The 9,020-nt window shown below is 40.8% G+C and overlaps 1 protein-coding gene across 3 annotated transcripts in view; it reads right to left on the bottom strand.

Moving 5' to 3' along the window:
* LOC144959849 (uncharacterized) overlaps nt 1-9,019 on the bottom strand; it is a 39,963-nt gene extending 30,944 nt beyond the window's left edge. For 2 of the 3 annotated variants that reach the window (XM_078892642.1, XM_078892644.1), the window contains exons 1-3: nt 8,903-9,019; nt 6,294-6,395; nt 1,220-1,543 (exon numbers count right to left, since the gene is read on the bottom strand). In XM_078892642.1, the coding sequence (XP_078748768.1) occupies nt 1,220-1,543; nt 6,294-6,345 (376 nt within the window). In that variant the 5' untranslated portion in view covers nt 6,346-6,395; nt 8,903-9,019. Of the gene's footprint in view, nt 1-1,219; nt 1,544-6,293; nt 6,415-8,902 lie in introns of those variants that run through there. The other variant, XM_078892643.1, reaches the window with a different exon arrangement.
* Between the last annotated feature and the right edge of the window lies 1 nt (nt 9,020).

Raw genomic sequence — 9,020 nt, 5'->3', positions numbered from 1 at the left:
TCAGTGATTGAGTGATGCGCTTGATTACCTCATCAAACATGCCTAGTGCATACAAACACTCGCACACACACACACACACACACACACACACACACACACACATGAAATCTTGATGGAAATGGAAGGGGTGGGTTTTAGGGGTGGATCAACTTCAACCCGTGGCCATCATTACGTAGTTAACGAAGGCCGTGTTCAACCCCACCCCCACCCCACTTTATCCACACACAGTCATTTGCGGTACACACGCACAAACACACATACACACACACACACACACACACATTGTCTTTCCATCTTTTTGTACGGCCGAGTGACCTTTTCTGGCAACTCGGGAATAGCGAGAACTCGGAAATAGCGAGTAATCAGGAGTGAACCCGTCGAACTCGCTATTTCCGAGTTCTACTGTACTACCAGGCCTCCACAGCTATACCTCAGGAAAGGAAACATTTTTAGCCTTCAGTAAGACAACATATTGTTTTTTGAACACACTCACGTGGAAAAAGCTGACAACGAGGTTTTGGCTTTTCCTGCGCGGTTAAAATAATTCAAAGAGATCAGGATAAACTAGAAAAGGCTGGAGCCGAAATCTCTCGTCTCCTAAGAAAAATATATTCCACATTCATTTGTCAAATAAATATGATTTTAGTTGGATCCTTATTATCTAAAAATGTTATTATAAGTCACCATCATTATTATCTCGCTATACTCAGGTGCAAAGTGAGAACCTGTCGATTTAATCGTTATCGCTGTCCGAAAACAAATGTAATATCGCCCAACATGTGTTGTGTCTCGTTCAAACATGTTTAAAAATATTGAGCTTTTATATAGAGCAATATCCACTTAACGTGCTCAAAGCGCTTCACAAGGGTCGTTAGCCAAAAGCAACACTTATCATGTAGGACGAAACATGACGCCTGTTAGGAGATATTACAATTTTTTTACAGAGACAACGCTGTTAACGGCCCGGTACTCATTTTACAATTGAGTACGATGAGAGAAAGTGAGTAAAGAGCCTTTTTCCAAGGACTCAACTATGCGCCGAGCGAGGCTCGAACCCAGGACCTTCCGATCCGAAAGCGAGTGTCATACCACAAGACCACATATTATTAAGTATCGCTGCTGGCTATAAAGCGCGTTGAGCACGTTTTAGTTGATATCGCTGTATATAAATGCTCACTTTCTAAATTTTTGTTAAATTTAGAAAAAATAATTTACTCACTGTAAACTAGTAAATCACATTGACCTAATAATTTGGTTCCGGCGTACCAAAACCACGTAGTTTGATCTCGAGTTTTATTCACAGCGTTTATTGTAAGTTTGAATGCATACTCATTGTTCTTCAAAACCACCATGATACTGGTGGTGAACTGTGGCTCGAATATGCTCTTACAATCACGAGTTTTTTCTGTGCACTCTTCGACGGTTTGAACAACCCCCGTCGCAGGTTTGAATTTCCAAATGAATAACGCGTCCTTCACCTCTTCTTTCTCGACATGTTTTTCTATGACGTGGGTGCTCCTTTCTTGTGCAGGATAGCATCGCTCTGTGGATTGGAGTGGGATTGGGGGAGTGTGGAAGTGGAAGTGGAAGTCATCGGAATGGATAATGGTTGATGGTGGTGGGTTATGGTGGTGATGGATGGATGGTGGTGGTGGTGGTGGTGGTGGGTTATGGTGATGGTGGTTATGGTTGTGGGTTAAGGTGGTGGTGGATGGATATGGTGGTTATGGTGGTGGTGGTGGTGGTGGTGGTGTTTATGGTGGTGGTGGTGGTTGGTTATGGTGGTGATGGGGGTAGTGGTGGGTTTATGGTGGTGGTGGTTGTTTATAGTGGTGATGGGGGTAGTGGTGGTGGTGGGTTTATGGTGGTGGTGGTGGTGGTGGTGGTGTTTATGGTGGTGGTGGTGTTTATGGGAGTGGTGGTTATTTATGGTGGTGGTGGTTGTTTATGGTGGTGATGGGGGTAGTGGTGGTGGTGGGTTTATGGTGGTGATGGTTGGTTATGGTGGTGATGGAGGAGTGGGGGGTGGTGGTTGGTTATGGTGGTGATGGAGGAGTGGGGGGTGGTGGTTGAGGTGTGTTATGGTGGTGATGAGGGTGATAGTACACCACTCGTAGTATTCTAGCACGACGAATTCCAGCCAACGTTATACATATTCAAAAGTAAAGGGAGTCTCGATTCCACCCCGCTGTGCAATACGACACGCTGGGTGGCTGGATGACTAGGTGTATTAATTAGCTCCCGGGAACATCGGATTTGTTTTGTTTTTGGACCAAGTGCGGCTATGTGGTCTAGTGGTATGACACTCGCTTTCGGATCGGAAGGTCCTGGGTTCGAGCCTCGCTCGACGCATAGTTGAGTCCTTGGAAAAGACTCTTTACTCACATTCTCTCACCGTACTCAGGTGTAAAATGAGTACCTGGCCGTTAACAGCGTTGTCTTTGTCCGAAAAATTGTAATATCGCCTAATAGGCGTAATGTCCCGTCCTACATGTTAAATGTTGCTGTTGACCAGGGACCCCTTGTAAAGCGCTTTGAGCACGATAAGTGGATATTGCGCTATATAAAATCTCATTTTTTTTTTTTTTTTTTTTTTTTTTTTTTGTTTTAAGGGTTTTACGGCGCTTGCAACACATTAAGGTTATATCAGCGCCAGTAAAAAGGAAGAAAATGAGATAGTAAAAAGTTCTTGAATTACAATTAAAGCACCCAAGAGGAAGTAAGACAAAGGGAACTGGGAAAAATAGGAATCAGAGGTAGATTCCAAGAGCATACCATCAATATACTTAGTTTGAGATCACCTATAAGTCTCATCCAGACACAAGCACAAATCCAACAAAGAGGAATACACTCAAATGCTTACATTATACATTCAAAATAACAAATATAGTAATACATAGCAGAGAGATGGTTTACAAGGAAAAAAATATCATCTCCCAAAACAATAACTATGCATTTGACTGTTACCCTCCCAGTCAGGGCCAGGACAAAACCAAGTAATCTCATTCCAAGACAAAGACAGAAAGCATGTTGGAAAACAGATATAGGGGGATAGAGGACACAGTATGTACCTCCCTGCCCACTATGGGAGGTCAGGAACCCCACCCAGAAGATCATAAATAATAACGTGAAGTTGAATGTAAGCTTCAATTTAATTACAAAAACAGATCAAATTAACGTTTCGGGTTTCCCCTTTATCAACAAAACAGGATGAATGAAACACCACAGATGAATGAGATGATGTGGTAGTGGCGTAGTTAAGATGAATTTGATTCATCTTAACTACGCCACTACCACATCATCTCATTCATCTATGGTGTTTCATTCATCCTGTTTTGTTGATAAAGGGGAAACCCGAAACGTTCATTTGATCTGTTTTTGTAATTAAATTGAAGCTTTCATTCAACTTCACGTTATCATTTATTTCTTCGAGCTTCGAGGATCAACATTTACATCACCCAGAACTTCGGATTTCAGCACGCTTTTTGCTTCTCCCAAGAGCGTGCTAGTATCCTGTGGGTACTGTACTGTAATGATGGTGATGTTGGTGGTTGATGTGGTGGTGGTTGTGATTTGGGTACTGGTGCTTATGGTTGTAGTGGTGGTAATGATAAAATCATGGTGGTGCAGGTCATGTTGGTGGTGGATTATAGTGTTGGTGGTGGCGGTTGTGATTTGGGTACTGGTGGTTATGGTAATGGTGGAGGTGGTGGTAATGATAAAATCATGTTGGTGGTGGATTATAGTGGTGGTGGTGGTGGTGGTTGTGATTTGGGTACTGGTGGTTATGGTAATGGTGGAGGTGGTGGTAATGATAAAATCATGTTGGTGGTGGATTATAGTGGTGGTGGTGGTGGTTGTGATTTGGCTACTGGTGGTTATGGTAATGGTGGAGGTGGTGGTAATGATAAAATCATGTTGGTGGTGGATTATAGTGGTGGTGGTGGTGGTTGTGATTTGGGTACTGGTGGTTATGGTAATGGTGGAGGTGGTGGTAATGATAAAATCATGTTGGTGGTGGATTATAGTGGTGGTGGTGGTGGTTGTGATTTGGGTACTGGTGGTTATGGTAATGGTGGAGGTGGTGGTAATGATAAAATCATGTTGGTGGTGGATTATAGTGGTGGTGGTGTGGTTGTGATTTGGGTACTGGTGGTTATGGTAATGGTGGAGGTGGTGGTAATGATAAAATCATGTTGGTGGTGGATTATAGTGGTGGTGGTGGTGGTTGTAATTTGGGTACTGGTGGTTATGGTAATGGTGGAGGTGGTGGTAATGATAAAATCATGTTGGTGGTGGATTATAGTGGTGGTGGTGGTTGTGATTTGGGTACTGGTGGTTATGGTAATGGTGGTGGTGGTGGTAATGATAAAATAATGTTGGTGGTGGATTATAGTGGTGGTGGTGGTGGTTGTGATTTGGGTACTGGTGGTTATGGTAATTGTGGTGGTGGTGGTAATGATAAAATCATGTTGGTGGTGGATTATAGTGGTGGTGGTGGTGGTTGTGATTTGGGTACTGGTGGTTATGGTAATGGTGGTGGTGGTGGTAATGATAAAATAATGTTGGTGGTGGATTATAGAGGTGGTGGTGGTGGTTGTAATTTGGGTACTGGTGGTTATGGTAATGGTGGTGGTGGTGGTAATGATAAAATAATGTTGGTGGTGGATTATAGTGTTGGTGGCGGCGGTTGTAATTTGGGTACTGGTGGTTATGGTAATGGTGGTGGTGGTGGTAATGATAAAATAATGTTGGTGGTGGATTATAGTGGTGGTGGTGGTGGTTGTGATTTGGGTACTGGTGGTTATGGTAATGGTGGTGGTGGTGGTAATGATAAAATCATGTTGGTGGTGGATTATAGTGGTGGTGGTGGTGGTTGTGATTTGGGTACTGGTGGTTATGGTAATGGTGGTGGTGGTGGTAATGATAAAATCATGTTGGTGGTGGATTATAGTGGTGGTGGTGGTTGTAATTTGGGTACTGGTGGTTATGGTAATGGTGGTGGTGGTGGTAATGATAAAATCATGTTGGTGGTGGATTATAGTGGTGGTGGTGGTGGTGGTTGTGATTTGGGTACTGGTGGTTATGGTAATGGTGGTGGTGGTGGTAATGATAAAATCATGTTGGTGGTGGATTATAGTGGTGGTGGTGGTGGTTGTGATTTGGGTACTGGTGGTTATGGTAATGGTGGTGGTGGTGGTAATGATAAAATCATGTTGGTGGTGGATTATAGTGGTGGTGGTGGTTGTAATTTGGGTACTGGTGGTTATGGTAATGGTGGTGGTGGTGGTAATGATAAAATCATGTTGGTGGTGGATTATAGTGGTGGTGGTGGTGGTGGTTGTGATTTGGGTACTGGTGGTTATGGTAATGGTGGTGGTGGTAATGATAAAATAATGTTGGTGGTGGATTATAGTGTTGGTGGTGGCGGTTGTAATTTGGGTACTGGTGGTAATGGTAATTGTGGTGGTGGTGGTAATGATAAAATCATGTTGGTGGTGGATTATAGTGGTGGTGGTGGTTGTGATTTGGGTACTGGTGGTTATGGTAATGGTGGTGGTGGTGGTAATGATAAAATCATGGTGGTGCAGGTCATGTTGGTGGTGGTGGTGGTTGTGATTATGAGGGTGATAGTGGTGGGCAGACGCTGGTGACGATGATGATAAAAGAAAATGAATTGAGCTTTATATAGCGCAATATCCACTAAATGTGCTCAAAGCGCTTTCCATGGATCCCTGGTCAATATTAAACTACATTAAACATGTGGGACGGAAAATAACGCCTGTTAGGCGATATTTCAATTTTTCGGACAAAGACAGCGCTGTTAACGGCCAGGTACTCATTTTACACCTCCTGAGTACGGTGAGAGAAAGTGAGTAAAGAGCCTTTTCGTAGGACTCATCTATGCGTCGAGCGCGAGGCTCGAACCCAGGACCTTCCGATCCGAAAGCGAGTGTCATATCACAAGACTACATAGCCGCACAATAATGCTGATGATGGCGATGATGTTGATGATGTTGATGCTGCTGCTGCTGCTGCTGATGATGATGATAATGAAGAAGAAGAAGAAGAAGAAGAAGAAGAAGAAGAAGAAGAAGAAGAAGAAGAAGAAGAAGAAGAAGAAGAAGAAGAAGAAGAAGAAGAAGAAGAAGAAGAAGAAGAAGAAGAAGAAGAAGAAGGAGAAGAAGAAGAAGAAGAGAAGAAGAAGAAGAAGAAGAAGAAGAAGAAGAAGAAGAAGAAGAAGAAGAAGAAGAAGAAGAAGATGATGATGATAGCAATGACAAACAGCATACCAGAGACAATACTCTTGATATATAAGATAATGAGCAGAAGAATCCTCTTCATCGTCAAGTTACTGGTAAACTGGTTTCATGTGGTTTCAATCATCTGAAATACTGGCAATACATTTTTTTGGGTTCTTTTTTGTTTTGTTTTTTTTTTTAAACAGGAAAAAAGAAACAATAAAATGAGACCACGCTTATAACGAACACGCTTAAAGCATAGAAATAACGAACACATTGTCTGCGTCATTCATTCCATTCATCCAAATGTTTTTCAATAAATTTCCACAACAAAATTCATATGGATTTATACTTGTAAAATATACAGTACTCGCTGGGCACGCTCTGCAATGGCCGAATGGATTGGTTGCCCCCGAGTTGGTTACCTCTCGTGAGTATTGGATTTCAGCATGCTCGAATTCTAGTAAGTTTGTTTGTTTTTTTTTTTTTTGGCTTCTCCCGAGAGCGTCATATTCTATCCAGTTACAAATCTATATAACCCAAGGGTGCTCGAGGAGCTCTGTTGTATTAATTATATATTTTGTTGTACCAATTTTCCTATCAGATAGGCACAGTGTCGCCGTTGAAATTGATATTTTAAAAAAATGAGTGACCTTTCGAAAGCGCCTAGTGCTAAGGGAAATAACTCAAATATTCCCTCAACTAACCCTAAGAAAAAATAAAACCTGGTACCTTTAACTAACCCTACTAGGAAAAACAAACACCCTATCACCTTTACTAAGACTTATAACTAACCCTATTAGAAAAAAAATCATCCGACCTGGAGCAAACCCTAATAGAAAAAAAAAACAAAAAACCTAGGACTGCTTTGCACTCCCTTTCAATACTTTAGAAATCAAAATGGCGATCGAGAATCAAAACAATGGTCAAATGAGGAAATTTTAAACTTTTACAAATCTATCAAGGTTTGTTCTAGTTTTTAAATTGCTATATGATGACAAATTGAATAAATAAACACATGACAAAAGATCCACGGTGAAAATACAAATTGAAAGAAATGCAAGCGCCAGGAGCTTTCGGAATGTCTCCCTTAAAGGTTATACATTGAGTGATATTTTTTTTTTTTAATTCAAAGTGGGCCTTTGTCTTGAGCAACATCTCAAAATATGTTTTTAAAACGCTTTACTAGAAGTGTGGGAGGGAGGGGGGTGTAAAAAATTAAATACAAAGCATTAGTGTTGCGATTGGTTAATGATATTATAGATAGTATGCGCTTGGCTAAGAAGTTCATAACATTGCCATGTGGAAGTATAATGGACCAACACACAAACTATGAACGTTTATAGTCTGGATAATACCGTTTAGTGAGTATTACTCATAAACACGGATGGCAAAAAACAGTAACAAAGACCAAAGTGACGTCAACTTCATTCTATCTATAAACTACCCTTACTTATTTGCAAGTCTGATAACCCAAATGGTAATGGAAATACTTTTAAGCGAGCGCAAAATGTTGTCCATTCCAATACATCGATGTTTTTAAACAAGTCCACAATTTTTTTGTGTACATTGAAATAAAGGGAGACCTTCCGAAAGCTCCTGGCGCTAGCATTTCTTTCAATTTGTATTTTCACCGTGGATCTTTTGTCATGTGTTTATTTATTCAATTTGTCATCATATAGAAGCATTTTAAAAACTCTAGAACAAACTTTAATAGATTTGTAAAAGTTTAAAATTTCCTAATTTGACCATTGTTTTGATTCTCGGCCGCCATTTTGATTTGGGAAGTATTGAAAGGTAGTGCAAAGCAGTCCGAGGTTGTTTTTTGTTTTTTTCTATCACGGGTTAGCTTGAGGTTGGATGGATTTTTTTTCTATAAGGGTTAGTTATAAGTCTTAGTAAAAGTGATAGGTTGTTTGTTTTTCCTATTAGGGTTAGTTAAAGGTACCAGGTTTTTTTTTTTCTTAGGGTTAGTTGAGGGAATATTTGAGTTGTTTCCCTTAACACTAGGAGCTTTCGGAATGCCTCCCGAAATCAAACGTGTATGATAATGATATTTAAGTGTACACAATTAGGGTTATTCAGAGATGTAAAATATATAAGTCAGTCACGGCACAAATCTATCACACGAGGTCCAGGTGAAGCCTCCCCGGATTCTGAAGGAAAAAAAGAGATGGATTTAACAGTGCCAGACGAAGCCGAGAGAAATAAATATATTTTTTTTTAAAAAAGAACATCCCCAAAAAGTCAGGGGATCAAACCGTAGCCATCGTTAACTTATAGCCTGACACTGACCAAAAACTGACGTCAAAAGACGAGTCTTTGGCCACAAAAGAAAACAAATCGTGAGTTGTATTCAATAGTTCAACCAATGGAACCATTTATTGTTTCCTTGAGCTCTACTAACGACATCACACTAGGCGATGCAAACACTTTAAAAAATTACGTCAAACTCTAAGTCCTAGATCTAGTAGGTTCCAGTGACAGGCTATAAGTTAGCGATGGCTACGATCAAACCCCAGTCGAGACTGATATTTTTTGTCTATGCTTTGTCTGGCAAACTGTTTCGTGCACGCTTTTTTCCAGAAAAGTGAGTGGAGCAGGCAATTATGTTGATAATAACAAGAAATATTTTTTTTGTTTCAGAACTTCATCCTTACACCAATGCCTGTTCCCTTATAAATCACTTGTATACCTCGGCAACATAGACAAGATTCGCCATCAAAGACAAAGCGATGGTGATAGAAGAAAATTGTGTACACAAAAGATGGTGGATAT

Source organism: Berghia stephanieae, chromosome 14, assembly GCF_034508935.2.
Source record: "Berghia stephanieae isolate SIO BIC M18660-M18661 chromosome 14, UCSD_Bste_1.3, whole genome shotgun sequence".
Taxonomy (NCBI): Eukaryota; Metazoa; Mollusca; class Gastropoda; order Nudibranchia; family Aeolidiidae; genus Berghia; species Berghia stephanieae.
Note: the sequence above shows the minus strand (reverse complement) of the source record. Positions and strands in the feature narration are given on the sequence as shown.